We start from the raw sequence: 17,857 nt of genomic DNA, 5'->3' as shown, positions 1-17,857 counted from the left end.
ATAACCGTGCTTTGTTTTGTAACGATTCTGTATTTTTAATACTTTAAGGGACGTTTTGTGTTCAGTTATATTTGTTGTTGTTGACTATCAGTGCCCAGGTTGATAACATAATGTATACAACGATAACATGATGCAATGTACAAGAGGAGGACCTGTTTGATCTGCACACACGCAGGCAGATGTTCACTGAACACGTGACTATATGTAAGAAAACTCACTAAACATCCCTCACTTTCTCGGGCTAGGTCACTGTGATCTATTTGACATACTCTCGGATTTTTCTGGTACGTTCCCCGCTAATTCAAACGACTTAAACAGATCTCTCGTTACCTTTTTTGTGTATTAACTAGTTGAAATGGACTGTGTGGTCATCATGACAACATCATGCGACCTGTAACTTAATTTCTGTTGCACGTGCAGAATTACTGTAGCTGTTCCAGACATCACTGATCAAGATGAGCTCTCCACAAAAAGCCACTACTGAACCTCATGTGATCAAAGAGGAGGTAAGAGTCTGTCTTCAATGCTTAGTAAAATAAACATGTTACATTTTGTCATCATGTAAATATCCACATATTGTTACAAAGTGCTCTTTAACATTAAAATGTGTGTTCTTGTTAGCTGATAGCAAGTGGAAAGTGGGTGAAGCTTGAGAAGACCACATATGTGGATCCCTCTGGAAGCACCAGGTATTGATCTGTGACTGTGTGTAAATGATGTGTGACCTCTGGACTGAGTGGACATGATGATACTCTCACTGATTATTTACAGTTAGATAGATAGGGAGGGAGGTTGGTACAGTAGGCAGGATAGATAAATAATTGGAATCTATCCATCCGACTATCTGTCCATCTGTCTATCCATCAGACTTTCTGTCTATCTGTCTGTCTATCCATCTGACTATCTGTCCATCAGACTATCTGTCTGTCTGCCTGTCTATCCATCTGACTATCTGTCCATCCATCTGACTATCAATCTATCTGCCTGTCTGTCCATCCAACTATCTGTCCATCTGTCTGTGTGTCCATCAGACTATCTGTCTGTCTGCCTGTCTATCCATCTGACTATCTGTCCATCTGTCTGTGTGTCCATCAGACTATCTGTCTGTCTGCCTGTCTATCCATCTGACTATCTGTCCATCTGTCTGTGTGTCCATCAGACTATCTGTCTGTCTGCCTGTCTATCCATCCGACTATCTGTCCATCTGTCTATCCATCAGACTTTCTGTCTATCTGTCTGTCTATCCATCTGACTATCTGTCCATCAGACTATCTGTCTGTCTGCCTGTCTATCCATCTGTCTATCTGTCCATCCATCTGACTATCTATCTATCTGCCTGTCTGTCCATCTGACTATCTGTCCATCTGTCTGTCTGTCTATCTATCTATCTATCTATCTATCTATCTATCTATCTATCTGTCCATCTGTCTGTGTATCCATCTGACTATCTATCTATCTGCCTGTCTATCCATCCGACTATCTGTCCGTCTTTCTGTCTATCCATCTGACTATCTGTCCATCTGTCTGTGTGTCCATCAGACTATCTGTCTGTCTGCCTGTCTATCCATCTGTCTATCTGTCCATCCATCTGACTATCTATCTATCTGCCTGTCTGTCCATCTGACTATCTATCTATCTATCTATCTATCTATCTATCTATCTATCTATGTGCCTGTCTGTCTATCCATCCAACTATCTGTCCATCTGTCTGTGTATCCATCCGACTATCTGTCCGTCTGTCTGTCTATCCATCTGACTATATATCTATCTGTCTGTCTATCTATCTGCCTGTCTATCCATCCGACTATCTGTCCGTCTGTCTGTCTATCCATCTGATTATCTATCTATCTATCTGCCTGTCTATCCATCTGACTATCTGTCCGTCTGTCTGTCTGTCTGTCTATCCATCTGACTATCTGTCCGTCTGTCTGTCTATCCATCAGACTATCTATCTATCTATCTATCTATCTATCTATCTATCTATCTATCTATCTATCTATCTGCCTGTCTATCCATCCAACTGTCTATCCATCTGTCTGTCTATCCATCTGACAATCTATCTATCTGTCTGTCTATCCATCTGACTATCTATCTATCTGTCTGTCTATCCATCTGACTGTCTGTCTGTCTGTCTGTCGGTCTATCCATCAGACTATCTATCTATCTATCTATCTATCTATCTGACTATCTATCTATCTGCCTGTCTGTCCATCTGACTATCTATCTATCTATCTATCTATCTATCTATGTGCCTGTCTGTCTATCCATCCAACTATCTGTCCATCTGTCTGTGTATCCATCCGACTATCTGTCCGTCTGTCTGTCTATCCATCTGACTATATATCTATCTGTCTGTCTATCTATCTGCCTGTCTATCCATCTGACTATCTGTCCGTCTGTCTGTCTGTCTGTCTATCCATCTGACTATCTGTCCGTCTGTCTGTCTATCTATCTATCTATCTATCTATCTATCTATCTATCTGCCTGTCTATCCATCCAACTGTCTATCCATCTGTCTGTCTATCCATCTGACAATCTATCTATCTGTCTGTCTATCCATCTGACTATCTATCTATCTGTCTGTCTATCCATCTGACTGTCTGTCTGTCTGTCTGTCGGTCTATCCATCAGACTATCTATCTATCTATCTATCTATCTATCTATATGCCTGTCTATCCATCCAACTATCTTTCCATCTGTCTGTCTATCCATCTGACTACCTATCTAATTGCCTGTCTATCCTCCGACTATCTGTCCGTCTGTCTGTCTATCTATCCATCTGACAATCTATCTGTCTGTCTATCCATCTGACTATCTGTCTGTCTGTCTGTCTATCCATCAGACTATCTGTCTGTCTGTCTGTCTATCCATCTGACTATCTATCTATCTGTCTGTCTATCCATCTGACTGTCTGTCTGTCTGTCTGTCGGTCTATCCATCAGACTATCTATCTATCTATCTATCTATCTATCTATCTATCTATCTATCTATCTATCTATATGCCTGTCTATCCATCCAACTATCTTTCCATCTGTCTGTCTATCCATCTGACTACCTATCTAATTGCCTGTCTATCCTCCGACTATCTGTCCGTCTGTCTGTCTATCTATCCATCTGACAATCTATCTGTCTGTCTATCCATCTGACTATCTGTCTGTCTGTCTGTCTATCCATCAGACTATCTGTCTGTCTGTCTATCTATCCATCTGACAATCTATCTGTCTGTCTATCCATCTGACTATCTGTCTGTCTGTCTGTCTATCCATCAGACTATCTATCTATCTATCTATCTATATGCCTGTCTATCCATCCAACTATCTTTCCATCTGTCTGTCTATCCATCTGACTATCTATCTAATTGCCTGTCTATCCTCCGACTATCTGTCCATCTCTCTGTCTATCCATCTGACTATCTATCTATCTGCCTGTCTGTCTATCTATCTGCCTGTCTATGCATCCGACTGTCTGTCTGTCTGTCTATCTATATATCTATCTATCTATCTATCTGTCTGTCTGTCTGTCTGTCTGTCTGTCTGTCTGTCTATGCATCCGACTGTCTGTCTGTCTGTCTATCTATCTATCCATCTATCCGTCCGTATATCTTTCTGTCTGTATATCTTATATATCTTTAATATAAATAAACAGATAGTTAGATAGACATATGGACAGATAGATAGATAGATAGATAGATAGATAGATAGACAGATAGACAGACAGACAGACAGACACTTAACTGGAATATCTTTTGTGGATCTTTGTCCCCTCAGAACATGGGAAACCGCAAAGAGAACAACCCGAGTCGCCGACAGTGCAGCTGATGGTGTGTGTGCTTCCAAACACTCTCGCACACTTTCATTTGGAATTTTGTTCATGCTTTAATGCTCTATTAATATTAATAAGATTGAACTGATCTTAAGGTGTGGGAATCATAGCCCTTCTGAAGCGGACCCTACATAAAGACTGTGTCGTCATGGTGAAGCAGTTTCGACCACCCTTGGGATGCAACGTGCTGGAGTTTCCTGCAGGTCAGTCTGCTTTAGGATCGTACAACATATAATAGTTCATATAAAATAAAATATCCATTGATTATTTGCTCTGTATGAATATTTCAGGCCTGATAGATGACAATGAGAATGCTGAAATGGCTGCTTTGAGAGAACTAAAGGAGGAAACGGGTTACAAAGGGGAGGTAGTGGGCATCACCCCAGGTACAACTGCTGTAATGTGTCTGTATACTTGACAAAATATTTATAACTTACATATTTTAATATCTCATCCCATTTTCTGTGTTTTAGTCACATGTTTAGACCCGGGCTTGTCTAACTGCACCACACAGATCGTGATGGTACATATTAATGGAGATGACATTGAAAATATAAACCCCACTCAGCAGCTGGGTGAGTGACGGATCATTTACTATGATTTGTGTTTTAAATGAATGCAGAACAATTCATGCTTTTTTTTTGTCTCCAACAGGTGATGGAGGTATGTATTTGTTTTCCAGTAAAAATAAGTCACTATTATATTGATAATATTTAGAATATTTTTTTTTTTTTCTGAAACCATATTTTGTCTCTCAGAATTTGTGGAGGTTATTCTTCTACCTCTGGATGAATTTCAGCAAAAAATCGATGGTGAGTGGATTTTTTTGCTGATGAGAAATGCATAAATCTTTAGTTTATAATTATGTCCATTGGTTATAAATAACTGTATTGCTAAATAAGAAGTTCATACTTACACTGGCGGTCAGAAGTTTGCAACAATTATGATCTAATGCTCACTAAGAATCATCAAAAATACAGTAAAAACAGTAATATTGTAAAATATTATTACAATTTAAAATAAGTTTTCTATTTGAATATATTTTAAAATGTTATTATTTCCTGTGATGATTTCTGAAGGATCATGTGACACTGAAGACTGGAGAAAATTCAGCTTTACCATCACAGAAATAAATTATATTTAAAAATATATTCAAATAGAAAACAGTTCTTTTCAAATGTAATAATATTACTATTTTACTGTATTTTTTGATCAAATAAATTAAGCCTTGGCAAGCATAAGAGAGTTATTTAAAATAAATCAGTGACCAGCAGTGTAAATGACCTATTTATTCAGTATTCATTTTGTATGATTTCCACTCAGTTTGTTAGGTTTTGCTTTGACAGTTTTTGTTTTTTTAATAGATTTACTGCAAAAAGAGAAAATCATTGTAGACTCCAAGGTGTACATCTATGCTATGGGGATGTCGCAGGCCTTCTTTAAGCCCAGAGAGTTGCCTGTGCTGAAGCAGTGAGACTGACTGCACAGATCTCTCCTCTGGATCACACTACAGGCCGACAGCAGGCTCAGATACGGTTGTGAGCTCATCAGTACTTGACCATGGCCTTAGAGTTTTACCACGATTGCCTGAACATTCCTAATATACTAACAGTACTTAATTAACAGGTATTCAGTGTTTGCACTGTTTTACGATTTCAGATTAAATAGGATTCACCAAATTGAACTAAAAGTTCTGGCAGCTAGAACTGAGTTTTTTCAGTACACCCTGTAATCACAAAAGAAAACCACAAAACAAAAGAATAAAGTTATATTCATAGGTCATGCAGTAAGTGTCATAGAAAGACTCCTTAAGGTACTATCATATTCAGATCTTGGCATAAATCTCAAAATCCTAAAATTGTGTTTTTGATTTACTGTATTTATGTTTTCATATAATGTCAGTAGCATTAAATATTGTTTATGCAATTGTCTACAGGGCTGTATTGATTGTAAATCATTCTAAAACATTACAGTTTGTACTGGAAGATGCATATGAAATGCTGTGTACATTAATAACTATTAAATTTTATCTAATAAATTTTCCAGTTTAGATTTTGCATATGTGTGTGGCTTTATGTCTCTCATTTGTTATTCTTTCTTATCATTCCTCCTATATGTGTGTGTGCACATATTTACTGAGAGTAATTTAAATAAGTTGTCAAACCTAGCTCTTGCGTATTATTTTGATTTTATTTCATAATTTGTTGGTAAATTGCTCATCTTACACAGAGGTACAGCTTGACACTGAATGCTTGTATATTTATATACATTTACAGTTTACATGACTGTAATGAATAAGGAATCCATTCAATATAGTTATGTAAATCATAAATTAACTGTTTAATGTATTATACAATTATTATTATACCTTTTTGCAATATTAAACATTCAAAATTTTATAAAAAAATCGAAAACTAAATGTAATTATTATTATTATTATTATTATTTTTTTTTTTTTTTTTTTTTTTTTAGCAAAAACAGCTCAATACCAGCCAATATTTTCAGCTGGAGCACATTAATCCTGATTTATTTATTTTTTTGGATTGATAGATCTGAATGTATATATATATATATGCTTGTTTATACATCCTTTTTTGTATTTTGTTTCAAAAATCTATTTCATGCATCCCGTGTATGTTGTTTAATTTAAAAAAAGATCTGAAAATGTAAATATAACCACGTGATGCTACAGTAAACATTTCGTTATTTTTTTAATATTTCAATTTTTTTTTACAAAAACGTACGGTTATTGTAATGCTTTTGTACAACTTTAATGCTTTTGTTAGGACATTTTATTTATTATTATTATTATTATATTATGGACAGGCACGAAGTTGACGTAGTCCCGGAAAGTGACGTAGTTCCGGGGTCCTGAATATTAAACATTTTTCGCGCCAACATTGAAACAACAGTGTCTGCGTCTGATCCAGCGGGGAGTTAAATAGCGTTCATTTAAACACAAAGAAAGGAAAAGCGATCAAAATCACAATGGCAGGTATGTCCAGCAGCATATTAGTACAAATGTCAGGCCAGTTTATAACTTGTTTGAAGAAACTATACTTAAATTAGATGAGAAATGTAAGTTCCTGCAGTTCCCGAAATCTCTTAAGCTGATTTTCACTAAATACTATATTTGTATATCATCATATTATTAGTATGTTATAATATATTAATAGATTTGTTTAGTCGTGACTTAGTCAGTAAGTGTTTTGTATGCTGTTACTGCTCTTTTGACGTACAATTATGGCTTTAGTATCTTCCTGTACTTTATTCGATCAAATATTTTCTATATAGTGCATGTGTTTATGTAGTATTTTACACATAACATTCATATTATAATACTTTTAATCTGATAAATGTAATCAATGTGTAATACCCTGATCTAGATAACATTTATATATTATATATGGTGCTTATAAAATATTATATGAAATAAATGTAGTATTTACTGAATGTATTTATATAATATATAATGTTATGCACTATTTTTTGTAATATTTGCTATATTTAATGAATGAGCAATATACTGTACAATGTGATTATGTTACGTCATGTGTCTGACATCAGAGGAGGAGAATCTGGACATGTTGCTGTCTTTATTTGCGGAGAGTGAGAGCCAGAATCTGGAGACTCCCGCTGCTGGACAGGGCACTGACAATCTGGACGACCTCTTCGATGAGGATGATGACGGTGAGCAATACATCGAACCGGAGGAGGATGAGGAAGAAGACGTGGCACCTGGGAAATCCAGCTCGGCTGAAGGGGGCAGTGACTTGAATAAGTCAAAGGAAGATCTGGAAGGTAATGCTCTAGTTGTTCTAGGCATGTTTAGAGATGAGCAGGTTATACATGGACTGTTGTGAGGTGATCATGACTGTATTTGTCTTCCAGCCGAACTGAAACTAATGCAGCAGAAGATGCAAAAGCTACAGCAGCAGCTGGAAGCCTCACAGAAACCCACACAGCCTGAAAACAAACCCTCCGTCCAGAGACAGGCGAGCACCAAACCCTTAACATCACCTCAGGGGGTTTTGAAAACTACCCCAACAACACGACGGGACAGCGATGCTTCTCCCCCATCAGGTGTCGCAGCAAAACAGAAAAACAAGCAGAGGTCGGCTCACCAACCCAAAGCAGGTGTCCCAGTGTTTTTGGTTCTTTTTGCTTTCAAAAAGGATTATGGAAATATATGAATGTCATATAAGCTTTTAAATAATCTTCTTTTTGTGTGTGTAAATTAGCATCCTCTGACAGGCAGACTCCTATTGGCCAGACTATGAACAGCTGCCAATCTCAGCCAACGAGAGACAGCATGTTGAAGTCACCGCCCCCTCTTAAGTCTCCTCCCACTGTGCGTCAGGCAACACCACGCCCATCTGTCAGTCAAGAGGTTGCCGTGGAGAAATTCTCAGGTCTCAGACTCAGGTCAGTGTACGATTACTTTGGCTTGTTTTAATGATTAAAGACGTCCTATTATGCTTTTCTTATATTAGTTGCTGTTTGAGCATGAAAGAGTTACAGTTACTGCATACACTATATCAGTGCACACTGTTTCTGAACTCCCTGAAACGCTTCCGTTGTTGTCTTTAGTTTTCTTCCGTGAATGCACACATCACAATATTCTTCATTTAAATAATTTACGTCCAAGGCCTATCAAAAATAAAAGGGCGAGGCCTGGTTGAGTTGCTTTAGTAGTGTGTTGAAACTCGAAGCTCCTGTTCCGAAACGAGCTAAAAGCGGTTGACCAATCACAAAAGAAGGAACTAAACAGTGTTACTGACAGACTGGGAAGTGAGGAGCTGCAACAATGTCAAATATGTGAAAAATAATGTGTTTTGAACATTCAAGCATGAAAACCTGCTCTAGTAGACCCCAAAAACAAAATGAAGACTTTGAAAAAGAGCATAATATGGCCTCTTCCATGTTGCTTTAATTGGTTTTATTAAATACAAAATGAATTAAGTTTTTAATTTAATGAGGACAAGATCTATAAATTACTGTCTTACCTTGACCTTAATTTCACATAATTGTGTATTTCAGATTTTCTCTTTCTTACAATTAAAACCACAATGTATTTTTTCTCTAGGAAACCACGTCTGTCTTCCATAGACATCGAGCAAAAAATGGCCAGCCGCAAACTCATCAAGCTTTCTCAGTTGCCCGATCGACTGGCCAGGGACAATTTAGAGGACAGTGATTGGGTCACTTTCGCAGTGGTGATAAATAAGATCACCCCACAGAGCAAAAACAATGTAAGAGGCCGGTGTTTCTGACATCTTGTATATGGGTTACAGATTGTATGTTTGATTATACCCTTGTTTATTTTGTAGGGGAAAACCTTCAGCATCTGGAAGCTGAATGACCTTCATAATCTGGAAGTGAATGTATCTCTCTTCCTGTTCGGGTCTGTTCACGCGGATCTGTGGAAGACTGACACCGGGACAGTGATTGGCATCCTCAATCCAAACCCAATGAAGAACAAAGAGGGATCTAATGAGGTTTGTGTTCATAAAGCCCTCAAAAAACATTATTTTTAAAAATTTGTTTTTTTTTAAAGGGGTATATATCAGAATTTTCATGATTTGATCACTTTTTTTTGTCAATGTGTGATTAGCTTGGAATGAAACTTAAAAGACGAGATCTTGCCCGACTTCCTAGGTTGTCTATGAAAGCCTGTAGACTGATTTTTATGTGAAATATAATATACTCATGCTCCTGAGAGCCTCTCTTCTGTTCAATAGTCAGCACATGAAATGAATGCTTATACAATGTTCAGAATAATGCCGAAAAATCAATGTCATGCAAAGAAAAGGGATAAATTCAAACTATAGTCTCAGATCTATATATTTTCTAGTCTCAAATATACATTATAATCAAACTATTATAAGTGTAATTGTAATGACCTCATCTGTCGACATGACGTGGTGAATCACAGAGCTTGTGTAAATATCCACAGGCTAATGAAAAAAATAATAATGTAAATAATACTAAACTAATGCATTACCTAAATACTAAAATAACACTTATTTCCAAAATATGTCAAATTATGGAAGTAAAACAAGTTGCGTATAATGTTTCAGCTCAGCCTGACAGTAGACCACCCACAGAAGGTCCTTATAATGGGAGAAGCCATGGACTTCGGTACCTGCAAGGCCAAAAAAAAGAACGGGGACTCTTGCACTCAGCTAGTCAACTTGGTACGCCTCCATGTTCAAACATCATCCTTTTCAGAAATATTTCATGATCGGCAAATGTATTACTCCTGTTTGCTTTAACAGTATGAATGCCAGTACTGCCAGTACCACGTTAAAGCCCAGTACAAGAAAATGAGTGCGAAGAGGGCGGAGCTTCAGTCCAGCTTCACAGGCCCCGCCCCCGGTAAAGGAAAGGGGCGGGGCAGTTTGAAGGAGCGCCTGTGCCAATCTAACTTCCACTACGGGGGCATGTCCTCACTCGCCTGTGCGCCCTCGATGTGAGTTCACTGCCTGTTTTTATGACCGTCACCTCCTTTCTAAATCCACACAAACCCTAAAATTATCTTTTATTTTGACAGGTCTGCCCCACAGCCAAAGAAACAACCCACTATGCAGTCTATTTTGGCATCCATCCCAACTAAGAAACTTGGTAAACTTTCTGTTTAGTACACTTACTTTTTCTCTCTATCCAAATGGCTGCCTTTTTGTGCTTGTTCATGATTTCTAATCAAGTGTTCCTTCCTGTAGCTCTGAATTCGGGTGAGGTTTTGGGCTGTTCGAATGACTTCAAAGGCTTGATGTCTATGCCGACACCTGGAGCACTAAATATAAAGAGACATTTAGGACAAGTCAAGAGTACAGGTAATTTAAAGGGATAGTTCATCCAAAATTAAACTTCTGTGAGTATTTACTCACTATCATTAATTTCAAATCCTTAACGAGCAAATCTCATTTACGCTTGTGCATATTTAAACAATGCACCTCAAGGGCCACCATGCCAGATTTGACATCAAACACTGTTGGTTTTCATGCATTTTAAAGGGCACCTATTATGCCCCCTTTTCACAAGATGTAATATAAGTCTCTGGTGTCCCCAGAATGTGTCCGTGAAGTTTCAGCTCAAAATACCCCACAGATCATTTCTTATAGCTTGACAAATTTGCCCCTATTTGGGTGTGAGCAAAAAAACGCAGTTTGTGTGTATCCCTTTAAATGCAAATGAGCTGCTGCTCCCGGCCTGATTTCCAAAACAGGGCGGAGCTTTAACAGCTCACACTTCAGTTGCTCAACAACAAGAGAGCTGGAGAATCTCACGCAGCCAAAATGTTGATTACGCTTACATTGTTCAAACCGGAGTCGGATGCTGATGGAGAGACTCAGGAAGTTTTTCGAAAAACTTTGCAGATGTTTATGCTCAAACAGCAACATTACACACTAACTAAAGTTAAAAAAGTGAGATCATAATCAAGGACCCCTTTAAGCAATTTGAGAGCTACTAGTTGCGCTATTAATAATAATTATGAATGTTCTCTGATGCTGCAGTACTGTTTTGGGCCAGCAGATGTCTGTGGAATGCCACCCCACAATTGGGATGCAATAAAACATACCAAAAGCCCCGCACATTTGTCACTGGAATACCATGAAAATTTCATCTCTTACTTGCCTTATTTTTTGTTTGCCCATGGTTTAGATATGACGGGATCTTCAGTTCAGTCTATATCTGCATCTGACCTTCTCAAACAGCAGAAAGAAGAGCACCAGCAGAGAATGCTTGCTCGAAAGAAGAGGGCGGAAGAGATTCAAAAGAGGTGAGAGGCATTTTTTTTATTTGTTTTTTTGGGTTAATGTTGCTTAACATTACATTTAAAGGTCCCGTTCTTCGTGATCCCATGTTTCAAACTTTAGTTAGTGTGTAATGTTGTTGTTAGAGTATAAATAAAATCTGTAAAATGTTAAAGCTCAAAGTTCAATGCCAAGCGAGATATTTTATTTAACAGAAGTCGCCTACATCGAACGGCCAGTTTGGACTACATCCCTCTACTTCCTTCTTTAATGACGTCACTAAAACAGTTTTTTGACTAACCTCCGCCCACAGGAATACACAAGAGTTGCGTTTGTAGAGTGTGTTTGTCGCCATGTCGTCGAAACGCTGTTATTTTCATCCCGCAGTCCAATCACCGGGTCTGATTCCGGCTCAAATTGATAGGGTAAAATTAAAGACATGTTTACAATAACACTGAGCGCGTGCATCTCCACGTTATGGTAAGAGGCGTGACCTTTCCGGGACCTTTCCGCTAAACTGCTGTCGAATCACAACACAGGAACCGCTGGCACAATCAGAACTCGTTACGTATTTCTGAAGGAGGGACTTCATAGAACAAGGAAGTCATCAGCCCGTTTTTATGACAGTGGAAACAGCGGTATACAGATAAGTAAATTATGTGAAAAATACTGTGTTTTTACACGCGAAACATGAACACATGTTATATTGCACACTATAAACACAATCAAAGCTTCAAAAAAACACGAAAAACGGGACCTTTAAAAGCTGAGTTTCTGAATTTTCAATATTGAGTTTTTGGAGAGGTTATGCTCTTGATCAAGACCCTTAAACTGTGCTTATAGTAGATTTTTTTTTTTTTTTTTTTTTTTTTTTTTTTTCTCTACCCAGGGTGCTTGGTCAGAATAGTGGGGGTCCTGTTGCTCTGTCCCGGCCGAATGTAAGCAGGGGTCCCCTGCTCTCCCCAAAAGCAGCCTCGGAGGTTCCGAAAGGATCGTCTGGCCCTGCGTCCCGTCTCTCAGGCCCTCCTGTTCCCACGCTGGGCCGTGGCTTTTCAGAAGGAGAGGACATCCTCCTTGATCTGTCTCCACCTTCATCAAAGAGTCTCTCAGCTGCAAAGGTACTGGCCCAGGAAAGTTCTCCATCATTTGCTCAAGGGTTTCTTAAGACCAGAATGTTGTGTTGCTGTGAATCTTTTTTTTCCTGTCTGGTTTTAAAGTGCTGTTAAATGCAGAAACCTGGAGAGAAACTTTTTCAGTTTTTATTATTATTGCAAAGAAAATTGAGGTTTATATTATACTTTATTTATTTAATAACTAACTTTTTAATAATAATGAGAAATAATTATGATTAAATTAATAATAATAAAATAAGTAGTAATTTAAAAATATAATAAAAAAGATATTTGTACTCTATAAAATAATTTAGTCAATGTTTGTTTCTGAATCCGATCCAGATGAAGTCTTTGGGGAAAAAAAACATGATTTTTCTCAGCTTTTTGTTCAAAGTGTTGCTTTTTTTAAAAAAAAAAAAAAAATGAAACTTACCCACATTCAAGTGTTGATTTAAAAAAAAATACATAAAGCTTAATTTAAATGTATTTCTTATTGTTATTTATTGATAAAAGAATTTAAAAGTATGCTCTAATGCGTCTTTCTATTTTTTTTAAAAAACTAAAGCTGTCAGTAGAATTAAATAATCACATTAATCTTATGATTTCCATCCTCAAAGCAGTGATTCTATAACAATTCTTAAGTTTATTTATTTTTATTCACTCAAACTTTCCACAGACCACCAGCAGCCCCTGGTTTGAAAACCCTTGATTTAACTGTTTCTTTCAAGATGATTTTCCAACTGCATTCATAATAGCTGTTTTTGTTTATTTTTGTTTATTAGTTGGCGGCAGTGAGGAAACTCCAAGCCAAAGGTTCAGCCATTGTTAAAGACGACCCAAATGCTGTAAAACGCAAGCGATCCAACAGCGATGACATCGCAAATCGAGTGGAGCGTAATCTCTCCACACCTAAAGGTACAGACGTTCACGTACGAGTTTTATGATTGACTGTTTGCTCTTCTCTAAGGCACTTATTCTTCTACATATCTGCAGTAACAGATGAAAATTCAACCGGTGAAGAGGAGGAGCCAGCTCAGAAAAAGAGGCGGGAACAGCTGGAGTACATCCAATCGGAGGAGTTTCAGCGTATCCTCAACGCCAAGTCCTCGAACTCGTGGATGATGGGAGAGGTGTGTATCTTGGCTGAACAGCAGCGCCTGTATGTTTTGATAAGAATGTCAATGCTTTGATATGATGTCACAATGGGTGGGCGGAGCTTGCGGCACAGCAAGCGTTCAGCATGATCTGACTTTATTTGCTTTGGATGCTGTAATGTTTTCCACCACATGTGTGATATGACATGATTGTTCAAGTCATGCCCTGGTAAAAATTTCTTGGATGTTTGACTAAATGTTATACGCCTAGATGGAGGAGCGGGCCATGCAGGAGTATTTTGAGCCACTGGTGCAAAAAGAGAAGATGGAGGAGAAGATGAAGAGCATCAGGGAGATGAAGTGTCGGGCCGTCACCTGCAAAACCGTAAGTCAACAAATTTGCTCCTAAAGAGACACCGCATCTGTCCTATATGCTGAGTAAGCCAAAAATTACATAAAGTTTTTCCAGTGTAAAATTGGGGTCAGAAAAAGTGCTGGATGCAGTTTAAACTAAGTGGTCCACTTGGAAATCCCCATAGACACATTTATTGCTGTGTGTCTCATTCAGGTCCTTCCAAAAAAAAGAGTGATTTTTTTTTTTTTTTTTTTTTTTTTTTTTCTCCTGCATCATTAGTAGCAAATTAGTATTTATTCACAGCAAGACTTAATGACGAACCAATCTTGAATATAATGTGACTTAATCCCTCTATGAATGTTGTTCAAGAGGAACGGAAGGCAATCAAACCTCTTAAAGATGCTAATTAGACAATTATTGACTGATTACACCTGTAAATCACGGATTGTTTATGAGCCCCTCTCGCCCGCAGTGTAAATACACCCACTTTAAACCAGCGGACCGCTGTGTGGAAGAGAAACATGACTACCACTGGCACGACGCCGTCAAGCGCTTTTTTAAATGCCCCTGCGGGCAGAGAAAGATCTGCCTGGGACGGATGCCACACGGAGCCTGCAGGTGGGTGATACAGCAGGACTTTCAGTATTCATGGGTTATATTTTATATAAGATACTGACATTTTCATACTTAAATGTCAGTTGATGAGCTGAAGTAACTGCATGTTGTAATATCTTAAATTTCACTTTTCCATTTTAGCCATTGTGGCCTCTTCAAGTGGGAGAGAGACGGCATGTTAAAGGTACATTTTAAATTATTTACTACTGTTATTATTAGGCGCCAAGCACCGAGGCTGTTGTGTCAGTTGGCATTCTTAAGGCCTGTTCACACCGGGACGAATATCGCGCGCGATTTTGGCCGACGTTTAACGCCTTGTGAATAAACAACGGGCGCCAATGTGAGTGTGCACACCGATGCGAAAAACGCGAGGCGTAAAAGCGGCATTTTTAAAAAAAAAACTCCTTGGGTTCGTTTTTTTGGTTTGGCGCGCCGCGTTAACTGGCCGACCAATGAGATTGGTGCTTTTGTTCACGTGCCTGGAGCTGCTGAAGTTACAGTAAAACACGACTTGGTGGCGCTCAAGCACAAAACAGTCTTGCCAAGCACACAAGACGACGAAGAGAAAGTAAGTAGACGAGGAAGACCCCTACAAACTATCCCTGCGTCTCAAACAGCTCCCTAGCTTCCTAGGTCGTGTATCAGTATACCATTTAAATGAATGTGGCCGACTCCCTGATCAGTGCTCTGACTAGTGAACTAGGGAGCTGATTGAGACGCACGCTATGGGTGCTCTGCCAGTTCTTGGCCACACCAGTAGATGTGTATTATTTCTGTATTTTTGCTGTTTTTTTTTTTTTTCTTTTACATTCAAGAAATATAGTTGAGAATGTCTATTTCATAAATGTTTATTTGCACTACTGTTTCTGACTACCATCTCTCATATATATATGCCATTTAATATCTGCATTTTTTATCTTTAACTTTATTAATATCATAAATATGTTTATTTGCACTACCGTTAAACACAAGCGCCACATACTGTCCGGGAGTGAATTTGCACGTTCACTCTACGCATCGCCAGTGAAAATCGCTTGGGTGTGAACACAAAAAACGTCTCGAAACACTGGCGATAAACGCGTGCTATATTCGTCCCAGTGGGTACAGGCCTTTACTATTCTTCTTCCGCTCTGGGAGTCTATGGCAGCCCATAGAACCACTTGCGGAAAAGTTATGAAATTTGGCACACTGATAGAGGACAGTCCCAACATTAACTACAGCAAATTTGGTGTCTCTAGGTCAAACTCTCTAGCGCCACCACTTTCACTCATGTTTATGCTAATAAATTTTGAATCATAAGCGTTAGAAACAAAATTCTTGCAATTGTCATTTTCTGTCATTTGCCAAAAACCTACTTTTTCTAACTCCTAACTATTTTTGCTTATAGCTTCCAAATGGTTTGAGCAAAAAATGGTCTTGTTAGATTCAGGGCAGCATGCTGAGTTGCATGATATCCAGTTTTACCATATCGGCCATTTTGTAGCAAAATGCTGTATTTTTTTTTTTAACGCATTAGCATATCATTACGAAACTCGGTATGGGTCATCAGCACAATGCCCTGAAGGAGCCTGGGAAGCCATATCCTTAGATTCCTGAATCCTTGCCGAGTCTAACGATGCCTAACATGCTAGGTTTTGCCTTATGGTTTGTGCAACGCTATTCAATCGCGAATATCTTCGAAACCGTTAGTCCGATTGAGACACAACCACCATAGGAAATTCAGAAACGGGTTGTTGGCTATACGTCAAAGCCCAAATGCCAAAAATTTTTAAAGTAAGTGGCAAAGAAATGGTCAAAGTCGTGCATGGGTGCATGTCTATAACGCCTAAACGAAATGAGATTTCCACCAAATTTGACACTTATGGGCACACTCTGAGGACACCCAAAAAAAGTAATGGGATTGCACCTGTTGGTGGCACTATAACTGAACAAAATATTAAATTGCCACTTACTTAAAATAAATTCTATGAAATAAAATGCTATATTTTACTGATGATTTTACTTCTTGCTTGCTTTGTGCTTGGCCCCTTAATTTATTATTATTTTACTTTTTTAACTGGGACTGATTGCTTGACAGAATATACAACAGAACTGAATCATTTTATTTAATGTTCTGTAAGTGCACAGTTATGCAGTATTATTTATATCCTGTATATCCTGTTATAGTATTTATACATAATTAGAATTGGGTTGTATTTTTCAATGGTACTTCAGCAATTTAATCATATAAGCATGTAACTCGCTCTGTATTTCACTTGCACAGGAGAAAAAGGGACCCAAAATCGGAGGGGAGCTACTGTTGCCACGCGGAGAGGAACAGGCCAAATTCCTCAATAGTTTAAAGTAGAGTCAGCTGTCCCGTGTGCGGCCGGAGACTAATCTGAGGAATCTAAACACACAGATGAGGTGGCTTGGATCATGTTTTCATAACAAGACTGAAGTGTTGAAGGGGCATCAGCGTTACATTTTAAGTTGGTCAATGTTAAATGTGATTTTTAGTGATTTTTATTTGTCTGTTTTGTTTGTCTATATATTTGTTGTTTTAAGATAAGCTGTCAAGCCTTTTTAAATGTAAATATTCTTATGTACCATTATTATTTTAATTCTGAACTTTTATATCAACTGTGCCAAGTGGCACACCTGAATTAAACAATATACCAAGTGAACTTGTGAACGTTCTCATATTGATTTGACTGGAGTGGATGGCACACATGCTAAATCTTGTTCGTCTCACAGCATGCAGTGATATTTTAAAGCTTTATTACCCCTCTGTGCTCTTCCTTAAGCAGTAGGAGTGCCAGTAAGTCGTTCTGTCAGTCAGGTGCGTGTGAGATTTGGGTAACGGCACAGAGGCTCAGGAAGGTCAATAAATCTTTCTTTCCACTTGTTTCTTTCTCCCTCTTTTTCCCATCTGTCTAAGCTCTCAGCACAGGAATGTCACTCTGTTGCCAGCAAATACTGCCTTGGAATTATTATCCCATCTGTAGATGCACAAACCTGAGCTTTTTTTTTTTTTTTTTTTTTTTTACACACACACACTTATTAGATGTTGCAATAATAGCGCAACTTTTTTTTTTACACATCTTTTGTTTTTTACTTTCC

The 17,857-nt window shown here is 38.2% G+C and overlaps 2 protein-coding genes across 3 annotated transcripts; both read left to right on the top strand.

Moving 5' to 3' along the window:
- Positions 1-100: 100 nt before the first annotated feature.
- On the top strand, positions 101-5,881 carry nudt5 (nudix (nucleoside diphosphate linked moiety X)-type motif 5). Of its 2 annotated transcripts, none has more exons than XM_048155970.1 (10): positions 101-284; positions 421-506; positions 622-689; positions 3,768-3,820; positions 3,918-4,025; positions 4,113-4,208; positions 4,296-4,397; positions 4,477-4,485; positions 4,581-4,634; positions 5,187-5,881. In XM_048155970.1, exons 2-10 carry the CDS (start codon positions 456-458, stop codon positions 5,294-5,296), a joined length of 651 nt encoding a protein of 216 aa, XP_048011927.1. In that variant the 5' UTR covers positions 101-284; positions 421-455; the 3' UTR covers positions 5,297-5,881. The 2 variants fall into 2 exon arrangements, with proteins under 2 accessions (XP_048011927.1, XP_048011928.1); XM_048155971.1 differs by having other exon boundaries at positions 134-204.
- A 778-nt stretch (positions 5,882-6,659) lies between these two features.
- Positions 6,660-17,421, top strand: mcm10 (minichromosome maintenance 10 replication initiation factor). The gene is made up of 18 exons (XM_048155902.1): positions 6,660-6,817; positions 7,390-7,623; positions 7,714-7,959; positions 8,064-8,247; positions 8,909-9,074; positions 9,153-9,320; positions 9,903-10,019; positions 10,101-10,294; positions 10,376-10,446; positions 10,545-10,658; positions 11,488-11,605; positions 12,469-12,697; positions 13,474-13,606; positions 13,685-13,821; positions 14,057-14,170; positions 14,613-14,758; positions 14,897-14,939; positions 17,019-17,421. Exons 1-18 carry the CDS (start codon positions 6,811-6,813, stop codon positions 17,100-17,102), a joined length of 2,505 nt encoding a protein of 834 aa, XP_048011859.1. The 5' UTR covers positions 6,660-6,810; the 3' UTR covers positions 17,103-17,421.
- The last annotated feature ends 436 nt before the right edge of the window (positions 17,422-17,857 follow it).

This window comes from Megalobrama amblycephala, linkage group LG14, assembly GCF_018812025.1.
Source record: "Megalobrama amblycephala isolate DHTTF-2021 linkage group LG14, ASM1881202v1, whole genome shotgun sequence".
Taxonomy (NCBI): domain Eukaryota; kingdom Metazoa; phylum Chordata; class Actinopteri; order Cypriniformes; family Xenocyprididae; genus Megalobrama; species Megalobrama amblycephala.
This window is presented reverse-complemented; position numbering and strand designations above follow the sequence as displayed.

What these genes read in the sequence shown, in the direction of transcription:
- nudt5 (XM_048155970.1), top strand. Translation starts at nt 456, where the DNA reads ATGAGCTCTCCACAAAAAGCCACTACTGAACCTCATGTGATCAAAGAG. An exon ending in CGTGCTGGAGTTTCCTGCAG is followed by an intron (nt 4,026 to 4,112) that starts GTCAGTCTGCTT and finishes TGAATATTTCAG; the next exon opens with GCCTGATAGATGACAATGAG. An exon ending in GGTAGTGGGCATCACCCCAG is followed by an intron (nt 4,209 to 4,295) that starts GTACAACTGCTG and finishes TCTGTGTTTTAG; the next exon opens with TCACATGTTTAGACCCGGGC.
- mcm10 (XM_048155902.1), top strand. An exon ending in TAATCTCTCCACACCTAAAG is followed by an intron (nt 13,607 to 13,684) that starts GTACAGACGTTC and finishes ACATATCTGCAG; the next exon opens with TAACAGATGAAAATTCAACC. An exon ending in GGGCCGTCACCTGCAAAACC is followed by an intron (nt 14,171 to 14,612) that starts GTAAGTCAACAA and finishes TCTCGCCCGCAG; the next exon opens with TGTAAATACACCCACTTTAA.